Source organism: Phoenix dactylifera, unplaced genomic scaffold (assembly GCF_009389715.1).
Source record: "Phoenix dactylifera cultivar Barhee BC4 unplaced genomic scaffold, palm_55x_up_171113_PBpolish2nd_filt_p 000026F, whole genome shotgun sequence".
Classification (NCBI taxonomy): domain Eukaryota; kingdom Viridiplantae; phylum Streptophyta; class Magnoliopsida; order Arecales; family Arecaceae; genus Phoenix; species Phoenix dactylifera.
In genome coordinates, this window is record NW_024067667.1 from 3,000,299 (window position 1) to 3,016,001 (window position 15,703).

The following is a 15,703-nucleotide window of genomic DNA, read 5'->3' on the forward strand; positions in this document are numbered from 1 at the left end:
AGCTGCAACAGGAGTCCCACCCGAGCTTGGCAGAAAGGTCGAGAAACTCGAGCGGCAGATCGAGGCTCTCCACAGCCAGAAGGCAAGGCATGTAGATGACTTTAAGTTCACCACCAAGTCACCTTTCTTCCGCTAGATCGAAGATGAGCCGGTCCCACCGAGGTTCAAAATGCCTCAGATAGAGCCCTACAACGGGACCACCGACCCCCTTGACCACTTGGAGAGCTACCGAGCCCTTATGGCAATGCAAGGGTCCTCGGAGGCCATGCTTTGCAAGGCCTTCCCTGCAACCCTCCGAGGAGCGGCTCGACTTTGGTTCTCCGGTTTGAAGCCGAGCACTGTGTCATCCTTTGAGCAGCTCGGCAGGCAGTTCGCTGCCAACTTCGCTGCCAGCCGACGCCAGCGACGAACATCGGATTCTCTCCTCGATATCAAGGAAAAGGAAGGAGAGTCCCTTAAAGACTACATTGACCGTTTCACCGCTGCATCATGGAAGGTTCGTGATCTCGACCAGTCAATTGCAATGTCAGCATTGAAGACTAGAGCTTGGTCCTACAAATTTCTCTTCTCGATTGAGAAGAGCTTCCCTGCCGACTTTGTTGAAATGTTGATCCGAGCTCGCAAGTACGCCAAGGCTGAGAAAGCCATGGCCTCTCGGCGGGAAGCAGCCGAACGACCTGTTAAGATGCAGAAGAAGCACCCCGAGGAGCGCTCCCAACTAAGCAGCAGATCCCTCTGGCGCGAGGAGAATCCTCCTCGGCCCAAAAGTCCGGCTCGGCAGAGGTTTTCCCTCCAAAAATTCGAGGAATATACTCCTCTCACATCCACCCGAGCCAAGATCCTCATGGAGATTGAGGGTCAGGGCTACCTCCGACCTTCCCGAAAAACATGGCCGTCAGAGTTGCAGAAGCACTCGAAGAAGTATTGCCGCTTCCATCGTAATCACGGCCACGACACGGAAGATTGCTACCGACTCCATGACGAGATCGAGGCACTCATCCACCGAGGCCGACTAGGTCGGTTTGTCCGGGATCAGGCTAAAAGGAGGGAGCCAAAGGAACGGAACCCAAAGCCCTCTTTATGAAGACCTAAAGGGTGTTGAAACCTCTCATAGCCATGCTGTAGTTATTGCAAAGTCTGACGTAAAAAGATTTGTGGATAATAAAAGCACTACGGACATCTTGTTTCTTGATGCCTTCCAATGGTTGTAAAACAACTGGAGAAGATGAGCAACCCTCTGGCTGGCTTCACAGAAGGTCCCGTATCGGCAAAAGGGGTTATCGGCCTGCTAATCACGGTTACGTGCGCGCCCCGAGAGAGTACTGTGAAGCTAAACTTTCTCATAGTCCAGGTCGGCTCGGCCTTCAACACTATTATTGGCCGACCAGGCGCTCTCCGAGCTACGGTCCCTATCTGCCACCCCCTCGTGCAGTTCTACGCTGGCCGAGCTTAACATGGAGAAGAAGACTCTCTCAATATAACTCCTATATACTGCATGTCGACGACTCTATGGCCTTGGGGGGCAGTGGCGTGGCCCAGAACTCAACGCCTGCCCCCTAAGGGTCTCCAACGACTCTCCGCCGGTGCTGAGCCAAGTTCTGAGGGACTTCGAAGCTTGGGAGCCGTCAAAATGCCTCCAAAAGGTACGAGACGTCACTTCGGCTTTAAATAATTTCAATATTCAATATATTTCCAGGTCGGAAAAGACAAAAGCTGACCTGCAAAAATCTACATCTCCAACGTCACCCCGATCTGAGTGGGGGCGCACGGTCGCCAACGGACAAAATCCGTCGTCTCCGGATATCTACATCTCCAACATCGTCCTGATCTGAGTGGGGGCGCACGGTCGCCAACGGACAAAGTCCGTCGTCTCCGGATATCTACATCTCCAACGTCGCCCCGATCTGAGTGGGGGCGCACGGTCGCCAATGGACAAGGTCCGTCGTCTCCGGATATCTACATCTCCAATATCACCCCGATCAGAGTGGGGGTGCACGGTCGCCAATGGACAAGGTCCGTCGTCTCCGGATATCTACATCTCCAACGTCGCCCCGATCTGAGTGGGGGCGCACAGTCGCCAACGGGCAAAGTCCGTCGTCTCCGGATATCTACATCTCCAACACGTCCCGATCTGAGTGGGGGCACCCTGCTGAGTCGATCACAAGCCAAAGAAGGCCGCTGAGTCGACCTGAAGCACTTAGCTCCAACTGCATGAGAGGTACACCCTACTTGGCACGTACATCTCCATAGAAATTTGGCTATATTACAGGATGATCGACGACTGGACTACTTCCTTCGCTCGAGCCAAAAAGCAGCTCGAACTCGGAAGTCGGGAGATAGTGTTGGAAAAAAAATGGACCACCCCACAAATACAATTAAAGCATCCAAATCCGACAGCAAGCCGAGCTCAGAGGACCGAGCCGAGCTCATGCAAGCCGAGCTCAGAAGGCCGAGCCGAGCTCAAAAGACCGAGCCGAGCTCAGAAGGCCGAGCCGAGCTCATGCAGGCCGAGCTCATGCAGGCCGAGCTCAGAAGACCGAGCTCATCGTCCACATGCTGCGACCGCCCTGCAGCAGTCTCACCGTACCGTGCTTTGCTTGCCGGCCACGCCATGACACATCAACCAGGGACCATACCCTGCTACGACTGTCAACAATTAATGCGCATGGTCTCCACGGATCTCCGGATTACTCAAAATCTTAGGTCATCCACGGTAACTCATCGACTCACTCAACTACGTCCGGTCACCCACAACAACTCATTGGCTCCAATCCCGTCCTCCACGGCAACGCATTAATTCAGATGACCACATTCAATCATGACAGTAACTCATTTAATTCGCCCGGTCACATCACAGGTAACCCTGTATCCCTCCTATAAAAGGAAAACCTCTCCCTCTTAGAAAGAGTTGAACTCTGAAACTCTGGGATATATTTTTTCTCACTCCATACACTTGCCCCCTCTGACTTAAGTATCGGAGGGCCGGCGCCGGAAACCCCGGCCACCGGCTTTTTGCAGGTCCCCGGAGGATGCCGCTCGCCGACAGACCACCACCCGCCATCTCTTGCCGGAGCTCCCTCCTTCTCAGCCGACGGCCGCCCCCGGGTCCAAATTCCAGCAACACTAAGATAATTGATAAAGCATGTATGATTTTATATATTTTAAAATATATAATGATCAAAATATAAAAGATTTCATCAATTGTTCTACTCACCATCCCTTCCATATGAGTAAATATGCAAACCCTAATAACAAGTCATGTTCCTTCGATTGTGCAGGTGCTATATATTGTAGGCCAATGTGCAGTGCATTAGCACAGGAGTAGGTAAGGCTTGTTATTGCTGTTCCGCATGGTCCAATACAACTAGTTGTTTTCTAGTGCGAACATCTGCTCATGCCAGCACACACTCCACTGTATGTCCCAGCAAACATACACTACTAGCTTCGAGCTTGTAGATTGGGATGAAATACGCAGCCAAAAGTATGCAACCTGCGTCCCATGCTGTCTTCTTAATCTATGTCTTCTTTGAAATACCGGAGAAGGCAAGCCCAATCTAAGTAAAGCTACTGCGGCAGACACGTAGGAACCATATATATATAACCATTCATTCTGATCTAGTTGTTCTCGTAAAGTTTAAAAAAAAAGGGAGGCTTCTTGGTCTTTATAATTTGACATAGAAAGGGAGCCTTTATGAGGTAGGAGAAAGGAGAAAAATATCAGTTAAAAAAAAGGGAGAGTCCTTGATGTCCCTCCATCATTGGACATCATCCAATAGTTTAGACAAGGGTGACAAAGGCAAAGGCTCCAATAACCAAGCCATTCCTAATCTGATTGCAAATTGTTATCGACCAAGCTTAAAACTAATCTGTTTAATTTTGAGAAAAAGCTCATTTGCTGATAAACAGCCTGTGTAAAAAATTGCTAGAGACCAATAAACCTTAAGGCTCGCCTCGTGAGAATCGCGGAGGTTGAGTGTGATCGGCGGCCGCTTAAGTGGCTGCAAGGCTACTGCAAACGATAGCAGGGTGGCCGCAAAACGTCCGCGGCGCCTCTACACCTGTCCACCCGTCGTGCCTAAAAAGCCGAAGAGGATTGCGATCGTAATCTTCCATCATGGCTTCTTCCAAAAAGAGCTATGGGTTCAAGTCGGCTAAGGCCGCCAATTTCAGCTCATTAATTTTACAAATAAGTCCGAAATTTTGATAACTTCATTTTCCACATAAATGCCCAGCATCGAAAACATTATTAAATATTTTAATAACCGTAAAAATGGTTATTTGTCCCATTCGACATGATTTGAAATTGTTTAATACTTACATAATGATTGTTTGAATTGTTGTTGGGATAGCATCATAGAAGAAAATAACGGATGCTAATGAATTGATAGTAACGTTATTGTCCTACTGGCTTTTTCATTCAATAAATTTTTTTTCATCCAAACGCTGCCAACCTTTGAGGAGATACATGTTTTGGATTGTATAACATAAAAAATACCCTCCAAAACTTATAAAGGCTATAATTTTGAACAATGATGAGCTGGAAGACCAAAGTCGCACGAGCGTGAATGTTTTGAGTTAATTTTAGTTGTTAAATCATGGTTTACCATCTGAAACTTTAACCTTTTGATTCATAAAACACAAACATTATCAAACAAAACTATACAAAATAAAATTTTTTTGACATGTAACATGTTGATGGGACTTTGAGAGGTACTATGAACAGCTGCAACCCTCCAATCCGAGTTTACTAATTATTTCATTCAATAAATACACATCCTATCTTGAGAGGTGCACTTATCCTGTGCATCTTTCTAACAAGGTAGCAACTAATATAAGTAAAATATTTAACTTAAATGGAAGTGGTATTAGTATTCCTGAGGCAGGAAACACCACAAAGCATGGAATCTCACTTACATTATATGAATTCAATATGAAATTAAACATATAATAATTTGCAAAGTTTTACTAATAAATGGTAAAAATTATTCACATCCATAGCTAAGTCATGCCGAGCTACGTACTAGTGAACTAAATGAGCTCTTGAATTTTTTGGTAAAATAGATAAATTAAATTAGATAAGTATAAGTATATCCACAAGAATCGGCAAACAAATATGTAACAATGAAACTAGAAGATATGTGTCCTAGAATTCCATAATATTGATCCTGCCTGATTGGCCACATAAGATACCATCCAATCAGTTTTATATATATATATATATATATATATATGAAAATGTCAAATGAGAACAAAAAATGCAACAATAGCGCAACTCAGAAGAGAAGAGGATGAAGTCTGATCCCAACCCATACAGAGCCAAACATGGGCTGCCCATGAATGGCTTGCACAATTAGCAACCCCAGGTTCCAAACTAAAATCATAAAAGCATCTTTGTGGCCATATAGCCTAGTAGAAAGCCAACCTTCTTTTCCAAAGGTTGGACGTTAGCTTTAAAAAGCATCCCAAAAGAAAAAGCTCAAATGGCGATCGCCACCCACCGGCCACTAAACCTGTCCTGCCATCAAAGCCACCTTTACTCTGTTACCCAAATAAGCAAAAAAAAAGAGCCACCTTTACTCAAACCAAGCCAACAGATCAGAGCCATCCGATTCCAACTCGATGGCCCTGATCCTTCTTTGAATTCCCAACAATTAAACAATTCCAGAACAAGTTTATTCCAACCTTTTTCCATACAAGTCTCACAGATATCATTATTTAATAATTAAGGTTAATATTTTAATTAATCAACCCTTTTGGCAGTTAATCTCGCCGTTCCGAATCCGAAAAGAGCTACGAGCCGATACACGACTGCCGCCGGAACCCCAAGCGCTCCCTCTGCAAATCGTAAACCATGTAGTAATTCTGCTGCTGAAAACTCCCCAAAATGATCGCCGGACCGCCGGCGACGCCGCCGTCAGAGACGACGGTGAGGCAGACCGCCGCCGCCTCCCGCGACTCCCCGACGAAGGCGAAGTAGTTCTCTACCGGAAGCCGCATCTCCGCTCCGCCCTTGAAGTGGAGCACCATCTCCGGCAGTTCCAGCTTCTTCGCTGCCGCCACCGGCGGCACCGCGAAGCAGGGGCGCAACCCCGTCTGCCGCTCCACGGTGGTAGACCGGTTCAACCGCCCGGCCAGCCGATCCGTGAACGCCGCGGCCACGGGCTCCAACACCGCCGGCTCCATGTAGGTGAAGGTAGTGCCGGAGTCCACGATCGTGCCGCCGTTGCCGTCGGGCCCCGGGACGAGCGTCGAGTACGGGATCTTGACCTTCTTCCCGCCGACGGTGATCTTGCGGAGCCCCACGTAGTAGTAGACGGAGAAGGCCGATAGGTCGGCGGCGGAGGGCGAGGGGGAGGGGTTTTTGAGGAAAGGGGTGAAGGAGACGGCGTCGGCGCTGGAGTCGCGGGCGCCGTCGAGGACGACGGAGCCTCTCTCGGCGGCGTCGTCGTCGAAGCGACGGGAGATGAGGCAGTAGGAGAAGCGCTTGAGGCCGAGCTGGGCGGGGATGGAGGGGGCGCCGCGGCCGAATCCGGCGATGCCGCCGGCAGGCTGGCCGTCGGAGTAGACAGAGCAGCCAACGGCGAAGTCGGTGACGGTGCGGCCGGGGAGGGAGAGGGTCTCGGAGAGGAGGACGCCGGCGGTGGAGCCGGATCCGTAGATGAAAACATAGGGCGGGCAAACCACGGGGCAGCCAGATGAGGAGGAATTATTGGTGGAGGAGGGGCAGTCCTTGCAGCGGGAGAGGAGCTCCGGCGAGTGGATCCAGGAGCACTTGGGGTTCCGGCATCCGATGAGGCGGGCGGAGGAGGAGGGCTTGGGGAGGAAGGCGGCGGTGGGGCCGGCGGGATAGGCCAGGGAGGCGCAGCGGCGGCATTGGTAGGACGCCGTGCAGGGGATCCAGGTGAGCTGGCTGCCGGTGTCCAGGAGGAGGGGGATTTTCTGGGTAGGGGTACCGAAAGCGAGCGTGAGGGAGTAGCCGCCGTAGGAGTGGGGGAACAGCGAGGCACGGGCGGGGTGAGTGGCAGTTTTGGGATTTTTGAGGAGGGAGGCGCGGAACACGGAGGCGTTCGCGAGCCCCGCGAGCCTCTGGAACGGCTCCGGGTGGGGAAGGAGGGAGAGGCGGTGGAGTGGGAGAGACACGGGGCCTGGAGAAGACGAGGAGGAGGAGAGAGGAAAGAAGAGCGAGCAGGAGAATAAGAGAGAGAGGAGGATAGAAAGTGGAGGAGCCATCGGAACCGAAAGATAGAAAACCGAAAGAGGAGATAATATTATAGCCGGTAAGCAAGTATTCTTTGCTTGGTGGGTTTGAAGAGGAAGAGAGCAAGAAGAAGGGTGCGGCAGATGATGGGTCCCACGGCGAACGAGCAAGTCAGGAACACGTTATGCGCAAGTGCTGTACCGGCGATGCGTTCCGTTTATTCATGTCCGTTGGTTCAGACCGTTCGATCTTCTTATAACGGTTGATTGGCTACGGTTTATGATGCAGGCTTTTTTTTTGACGGACCACCCTTAGCGGGTGTCCGGTTTCTCATTGGTCTGTTGCTCGTCGAACGGTGTGGGGAGAGGACGATGTTCCTTCGGTACGTGAAGACCGGGAAAAACGTGCGGGAACAGCCCTAGAGCGGGGCACCGTCACTTAATGGGACTGTCGACGGACGTCTTGACGGACGTCCGGTTTCTCATTGGTCTGATGAAATTATGCAAGCAAGACGGATAGCATTGACTCGGAAGAAGGCTCCATCATGATGATTAAGTGGATTTTAGGGCAGCTTGTTTGTGATGATCCGCATCTATTTCTTCAAGATATTTGGAGAGTGCCGACTTTTTCAAGCCTTTTAATAATGCAGCAGACGGAGTCATCCCCTACGCGGCATATTATATAGAAAAATGTTTTTAAGTAGATGAATGTAAGTTCTTTTTTTTCTAATTTTGGTAGGTGCCCTCGGACACAGTTGGTGTGAAAAAACTATGGGGGCCACGGTACGTGAAAAAACGTGCGGAAAGAGCCCCAGAGTGGGGCACCGGACGTCCTGACGGGCGATAGCCGTTAGAGGGAGAGCACCGCGAGCACGTTGGCGACAGCTGTGACGTGGCAGCGACGCAGAGACCACTGGCGAGCTGTTTATTTCTAGGTGCCGTAAATGCGCTCGCGGTGATCATGATTCAGTGGATTGCCGAGGATACTACCACCGCCGCCGCCATGGGCTCGTTAGCAACCAACGGGCGAGAGAAAGAAGGTGATGCGGGATTTGCACCCCGTCACCAGCAGAGCCCATACACCAGCCGAGCAGGGGAAGAGAGAGTGTCCCTCAGAAGATATTATCCGCTTTGGGTCCGATTTGAGAGTCGAGCGTACCCGGAGCCCTCCTCACGGCGCCTCACGGTTTTGCTCCACAAAAGGCGCCTCCTAAGGGAAGGATGATTGAGCCTTCCATTATATGGCACAGACCTTCCCGCTGATTAGCCAATGTGGGACTAAATTCGGGGAACCCCCCGTAACAGAAGGGTTCGGATTTTTTTTATACAACTTCAGATTGTATCCTTCGCGGAAGTATAGCTCATCTTCTTTCGCACTCTAAATTATTGGATAGTATAATAGGCTAATTAGCCGTTTTGAGATCCATACAATTGGATTGAAAAAAACGTTGAAGTGCTTTGAGATTGTGACGTACGAAAGATCTGAAAAAGAGCTTATAAATCGGTAAGAGAATTTTTTCTATTGTAAGAGAATATCTAGAGATATTTTGAAAATTGATATGATTGGATTATCTATTGAAAGATTTCGCAAGGTAGTCGTTTTCAAAAGAAAAGAAAAAAAACAACGCATGAGAGGGCCAGCAGCCAACCGAACACAGTTAATGACAAGGGGAGCGGCTCGTGTGAGAAGGAACTAAGCACGAATACTTGAAATCGGTATCAAGTAATTACGAGGGTCCACATGCTCGCTTTTGTCCTTCCCTTGTGCACGGGAGGTGGGATGTCACATACACGAAGGGGGATTTGGTATCGCAAATATTTGGTGCCATGTTTGTGAGACACGGGCTGAAGTCGGCAGCCCCTGCCGACTTCAGTCCCGTTCCCTCTTTTGGGAAGACCGGAACAAAGGATCGCGATCGCGATCCTCTCCGGCTCTTCTGGAGGCGGATGGGGCGAGGATGCCGCAAGTCCCGCGGCACCCCCCCTCCAGCTAATCCACGGCCGAACCGCGGCCGCGGATTTCGCTCGGCCGCCGCGATCTTCGCGGCGGAGAGCCATCACGAGGGGGGTGATAAAACCCCCCAAGCCCTCCTTCCTAGGGCACCTCCGAACTCCACCTCCTCTTCCTCTCTTCCCTCCTCCTCCTCTCCTTGGTGACCGGCATCCTCTTCCCGACCGTGCGCCGCCCGGACTCCCTCGTGGCCTGCCTCTGTTTCGAGATCCATCTCGGTTCCAAGCACTGCTACCGCCGCCGCTTGTCCACCGGATCGAGCAGCCGTGGCCGGAATCTGCCTCTCCATCGACCGCCGGCGAGCCTTCCTCCTCTTTTGCCCTTGATTCCATGCCGAACAGCCCGATTTCCCTCTCTGTTTCGACCCCAAACCGAGATCTCTCTCGGTCTTTTTCTTCCCCGTTAGCTGCCGCAGCGGCCGCCGGCCGTCCCCGCAGCCGGCTGGCCGTCGACCGAGGGGTGGCCTCCGGCCATCCCGCCGCCCCCTTCCTCTTCCGCTCTCCCTCTCGGTCTTCCCCTGCCGTGGGGGGGGGGGGGGGTTGGGGAGGAAGAAGGCCCTACGGGCCGAACAGGGCCAAGCATGGGCCCTGTTCACCGTGGGCCCGACCTGGGCTTGGTTCACTGTGGGCCCAACTTGGGCCCAGTTAAAAAAAAAAAAGAAAAAGAAAAAAGATGAAACCCAGTCTAGACCCAAATCCGAAATCCAGTTCAGACCCGAAACCCAAACCCGTTTAGCCAATAAATGAAATTTTGCAGATAAGCCCTTGACAGTATATTATTTCACAAAAAGGGATTCTGTAATTTATGTTTGATCCCTATAAGAAAGATTTATTGCGTAAAGGTCCTCAAATATATTATTTAATCCTTTCACTCAAGTTTTATTATAGAATAGTACCCCGTAATTAAGTATTAGTCCCTACAATGAATTTTTATTGCATAAATGAACCAATTAGATTCCAACCTTGGGGGCCTTATTGGGCTGGGGTATGCGGGTCCATTGGCCCGTGTTCGATGTGGGCCCTATTGGGCCATGCCCATTATGGGCCAACTCTGGGTCCTGTTAGGCCGTGTCCAATAATATTATTTTTAGTTTTGCTTAGCTCCGAAATTAACAATGAAATTAATTAAATGTTAACAGGTGAACCTGATCCGCCTGCCTGAAGTAGGAATTAAGCGAGAAGAGGTAAGTAACTTAATACTTCAAGTGTGATTTTCAGATAAATAGATTAAATTCTGAAATATGTTTTGTATTTAGTAAAATGGGTCTGGCATGTTTAGTTTCATTTGAAAATTATGCTCTGAAATCCGTAAACTATGACTGAAAAATTTATGAAATCTGTTTTTATATATATATATATATTCTCAGCATGGCTATGACCTGTTCTGTTCTGTTCTGGCCCCGCCAATGGGGATTATACGTTGGACCTGTCGACTTGTATTCTGTGAGGAACCGGTTTCGACACCGCGCCACCGGTGATTAGAATAGTGGTTTCTGGACACCGTTTCCACCAGTGACTAACAATAGTGGTTTCTGGCACTCTGTGCAACCCATGCCACTGGGTTACGTGGCCGTAGCCTATCATGTTGAGATTATGATATCAGAGTTTTATAAAAACAAAAATGATATTATTTGTGATTTGTTTCAAACATTATCCTGTATTTTGATCTGATATGCTCTGACCCCACTCTAGGGTATTTTGTTGCTTACTGGGCTAGTGTAGCTCATTATTCTGTTTTCTCCATTTTTCAGATCCAGAGGCTTGATCGCACGGGATTGGGGAGTGCGTTAGAGTTTCCGATGATTCTTCAGTTATTGGCATTTTAGTTAGTTTAGTTTGGACATTTGAATTATGTTGGCATATGTTATTTTGGAATTTTGTAAGACCGCTTTTGAACAATTTAAATAATTATGTTATCTTTGAAAAGCTGTATCTGCTTTGATATGATCTGCTGCCTTGCGCGCCCGTGCGGCCCGCCGTGCGGGCGTGCGGCGTCTGCCGCGCCTCGGGCTCGGGGCGTGACAGATTTGGTGGTATCAGAGCTTAGGTTTCAGATTCATAGGGATTATGTTTGAAACAGTCATATTTGAGCCTAAGTTTTAAGATCCTTAGGATTCGTTGGAAAGTTGAGAGATGGGGTAGTAACTAGACAAAGGGATAATGTTCATTTGCTTTGATTATTTTTGTATTATTCTATTTGGATAAATATTTTTAAAATTTATATATTTTCATTGAATCAGAATGTCGCCTCGCCGTGTCCGTAGCTTGAATCGGATGGTTGGGCGCTCTCGGGGAAGAGCCCCCACTAACCAAACGGGCGAGGCATCGCATAACTTAGGGCCCCAGGGTCAATCAACTCCAGAAGCTGCTGCCGGAAATCAAACTCGGGTGCTCGAATTGATCGAGGAGGTCATCGGGTTAGTACGCCAACAGAGGCAACAACCTCAGCAACCAGTCCAGCAGGATGTTGCTCCTCCTGAGCAAAGAAGGAGTATTGCAGAATTCAAGAGAATGGCACCTTCGGCTTTTAAAGGCACTACTAGTCCTCAAGAGGCTGAAACCTGGATAGATGAAATGGAGAAAGCCTTCAGGGCAATGGAGTGCACTGATGAAGAAAAGGTCATATTTGCCACCTATATGCTTCAGGACCGAGCTCATCATTGGTGGATGTCTGTGGAGCGCACATTGACACCCGAGCAGGAGGCACTTACCTGGCAAAGATTCCGCACCGCATTCTACTCCAAGTATTTTCCCTCTAGTCGCCTGAGGGAGCTAGAGAGGGAATTTCTCAATCTGAATCAAGGAACTATGACTGTGGATGAGTATGAGGCAGAGTTTGACAGGCTATCTCGGTTTGCTCCCACCCTCGTCATGGATGCAGAGTCCCGGATGAGAAGATTTGAAGAAGGATTGAAGCCTCACTTACGTCGGAGTTTGGCCGCAATACACTCGACGAACTATGATGATCTGGTAGACAGGGCTAAGAATTTGGAAATTGTCTGGAAAGAAACATATGATGCCAAAGATAGGAAACAAAAGAAGAGAAGCAGAGATTATGATGCTCGCAGTGGACAGAATTCTAGCAAGACTGCAAAATCTCATAATCAATCTTGGCAATCAGGGAAGCAAGGATCTTATGGAAAAACTATTCAGCAAGAGAAGCATAAGTGTGATGTATGTGGTGGTATGCATAAGACTGAACACTGTAGACGATTATCCGGTGCTTGTTTTAGATGCGGCCAGCAGGGTCATAAGGTAGCTGAGTGTCCTCAACAGGACCTTCGATCAGTTCAGAGGCCTCAAACTACAAGAACCCAGCAAGTGCAAACTTATCATGCTCCGGCTCAGTCAGCTCAGCCTTCTTCTCCTAAGCAGCAGAAAGGGGGGAGACCACACACACAGGGTCGTATTTATGCACTGACTCAGCAGGATGCTCAGGCATCCAACACTGTGGTGTCAGGTACATTGCCAGTTGCTTCTGTTTATGCTCATACATTATTTGATTCTGGTGCTACGCATTCTTTTGTGTCATCTACATTTGTGCAAAAACATAACCTGCCTTATGTGCAATTAGAGTATGATCTGCATGTTAGCACTCCTGCCGGGAGCGGGATGATTGGTAACCAGGTCTGCAAGACTTGTCCGATTCAGATAGTAGGTAGAGACTTGCCTGCTGATTTGATAGTTATAGATATGCATGACTTTGACATAATCCTCGGTATGGACTGGTTAGCATCACAATTTGCCACCATTAATTGCCATGAGAAACGGGTAAACTTTCAGATCCCCGGAGATACCGAATTCAGCTTCGTAGGGAGTGGTGCTTATACCTCCCCTCGAGTTGTCTCCGCTATGCAAATTAAGCGGCTGCTTAGAAAGGGGAGTATGGCGTATATTGCCACAGTGGTTGATACCAGACAATCAGATCAAAGATTGGAAGATATTCGAGTAGTGAATGAATACCCTGATGTCTTTCCGGAAGACCTTCCTGGCTTGCCACCAGATAGAGAAATTGAATTTGCAATTGATTTAATTTCTGGTACCACACCAATCTCTAAGACCCCCTATAGAATGGCTCCAGCTGAAATGAAGGAATTAAAGGAGCAGTTGCAGGATCTTCTTGATAAGGATTTCATCAGACCTAGTGTTTCACCTTGGGGAGCTCCAGTCTTATTTGTAAAGAAGAAGGATGGTAGTATGAGATTATGTATTGATTATCGAGAGATAAATAAAGCAACAATAAAGAACGTATCCTCTACCAAGAATTGATGACTTATTTGATCAGTTAAAGGGTGCTCAGATATTCTCTAAAATTGATCTTCGTTCTGGGTACCATCAATTAAAGATAAGGGCTGAAGATGTGCCTAGAACTGCTTTTCGTACTCGTTATGGGCACTATGAATTTTTGGTCATGCCTTTTGGACTGACAAATGCCCCTGCAGCTTTTATGGATCTGATGAACAGGGTGTTCAGACCCTTTCTGGACAAATTTGTAGTAGTCTTTATTGATGATATCTTGATCTATTCTGGGAGCCAGGCCGAGCACGAGCAACATTTGAGGTTAGTACTGGAAACCCTCAGACAAGAGCAGTTGTATGGTAAGTTGAAGAAAAGTGAATTCTGGCTAGACAGTGTGATGTTCCTAGGGCATGTAATATCTAAAGAGGGTATCTATGTGGATCCAAAGAAGATCGAGGCAGTGGTCAACTGGAGCAGACCCAATAGTGTTACTGAGATTCGCAGCTTCTTGGGCCTAGCAGGATATTATAGACGATTTGTTGAGGATTTTTCCTCTATTGCTGCATCTTTGACTCGACTAACTCGTAAAGGAGTTAAGTTTGAGTGGTCAGATAAATGTGAACAGAGCTTCCAGGAGCTTAAGCAGCGTTTGGTGTCTGCTCCCATCCTTACCCTTCCCTCTAGTGGCGAAGGTTATACCATCTACAGTGATGCCTCAAAGAAAGGATTGGGTTGTGTACTGATGCAGAATGATAAGGTTATTGCATATGCTTCCCGACAATTAAAATCATATGAGGAGAACTACCCCGTTCATGATCTGGAACTTGCTGCTGTTGTGTTTGCATTAAAAATTTGGAGACATTATTTATATGGTGAATTTTGTAAGGTGTACAGTGATCACAAAAGTTTGAAATACCTTTTTACCCAGAAGGAACTAAACATGAGACAGAGAAGATGGTTAGAGTTACTGAAAGATTATGATTTGCCTATTCATTACCATCCGGGAAAAGCTAATGTGGTAGCAGATGCACTGAGCAGAAAATCCACTGGTAGTATTGCTGCCTTACTCACCTCTCAGAGGAAAATTCTGGAAGATCTGAGGAGAGCAGAAATTGAGGTATGTTGGCATGACTCTGATGCACAATTGGCAAACTTACGTGTCCAACCTACCTTGATAGAGAGGATCAGGATTGCTCAAGCAGATGACCCTCAGTTGCAAAAGCTTAGAAGTGATATTGAATCAGGTTCTCAATCAGAATTCAGACTTCATGAGGATGGATCATTGAGATACAGGAACAGAATGTGTATTCCAAATGACTCCGATTTAAAGAATGAAATTATGAAGGAAGCTCATAATACTGGATATACAGTGCATCCTGGGGGTACTAAGATGTATAAGGATTTGAAAGGTACATTTTGGTGGAATAATATGAAGAGAGAAATTGCACAATTTGTGGCTCGGTGTTTGACATGTCAGCAAGTTAAAGCAGAGCATCAAAGACCGGCAGGGTTGTTGCAGCCCCTACCACTTCCCGAATGGAAGTGGGAACACATCATTATGGACTTCGTCTCCGGGTTGCCTCGCACTCTTAAAGGTTATGATGCTATATGGGTGATTGTGGACAGATTGACAAAGTCGGCACACTTTTTGGCATTCAAAGTAGGAATGACCTTGGAAAAGTTTGCAGAGCTCTACATTGAACAAATAGTGAGGTTGCATGGAGTACCCGTATCCATTGTTTCCGATAGGGACTCGCGGTTTGTATCTCACTTTTGGAGTAGTTTGCATAAAGCCTTGGGGACCACTCTGAGCTTCAGCACAGCTTTCCACCCTCAGACTGATGGCCAATCAGAAAGAACCATTCAGACCTTGGAAGATATGCTACGAGCTTGTGTAATGGATATGAAAGGTTCTTGGGACTGTCACTTGCCTTTGGTTGAGTTTGCATATAATAACAGTTACCAGGCAAGTATTCAAATGGCACCTTATGAGGCTCTATATGGAAGAAAGTGTAGATCACCTATCTGTTGGGATGATGTTGGTGAAAGAAAAATTATGGGCCCCGAGATTGTGCAACAAACAGTAGAGAAGATCCAGCTGATCAGGAAACGCCTCCGGATAGCTCAGAGCAGACAGAAAAGTTATGCAGATAATAGAAGAAGGGAATTGGAATTTCAGGTCGGAGATCATGTGTTTCTGAAAGTGTCTCCTACTAAAGGGGTGATGCGATTTGGAATACGCGGAAAACTCAGTCCA

The 15,703-nt window shown here is 47.9% G+C and overlaps 1 protein-coding gene across 1 annotated transcript; it reads right to left on the reverse strand.

Annotated features, from left to right (window-relative positions):
• Positions 1 to 5,572: 5,572 nt before the first annotated feature.
• Positions 5,573 to 7,880, reverse strand: LOC103713641 (probable aspartyl protease At4g16563). The gene has a single exon (XM_008800644.4). The coding sequence runs from the start codon at positions 7,228 to 7,230 to the stop codon at positions 5,791 to 5,793; it is 1,440 nt and encodes a 479-aa protein (XP_008798866.2). The 5' UTR covers positions 7,231 to 7,880; the 3' UTR covers positions 5,573 to 5,790.
• Positions 7,881 to 15,703: the final 7,823 nt, after the last annotated feature.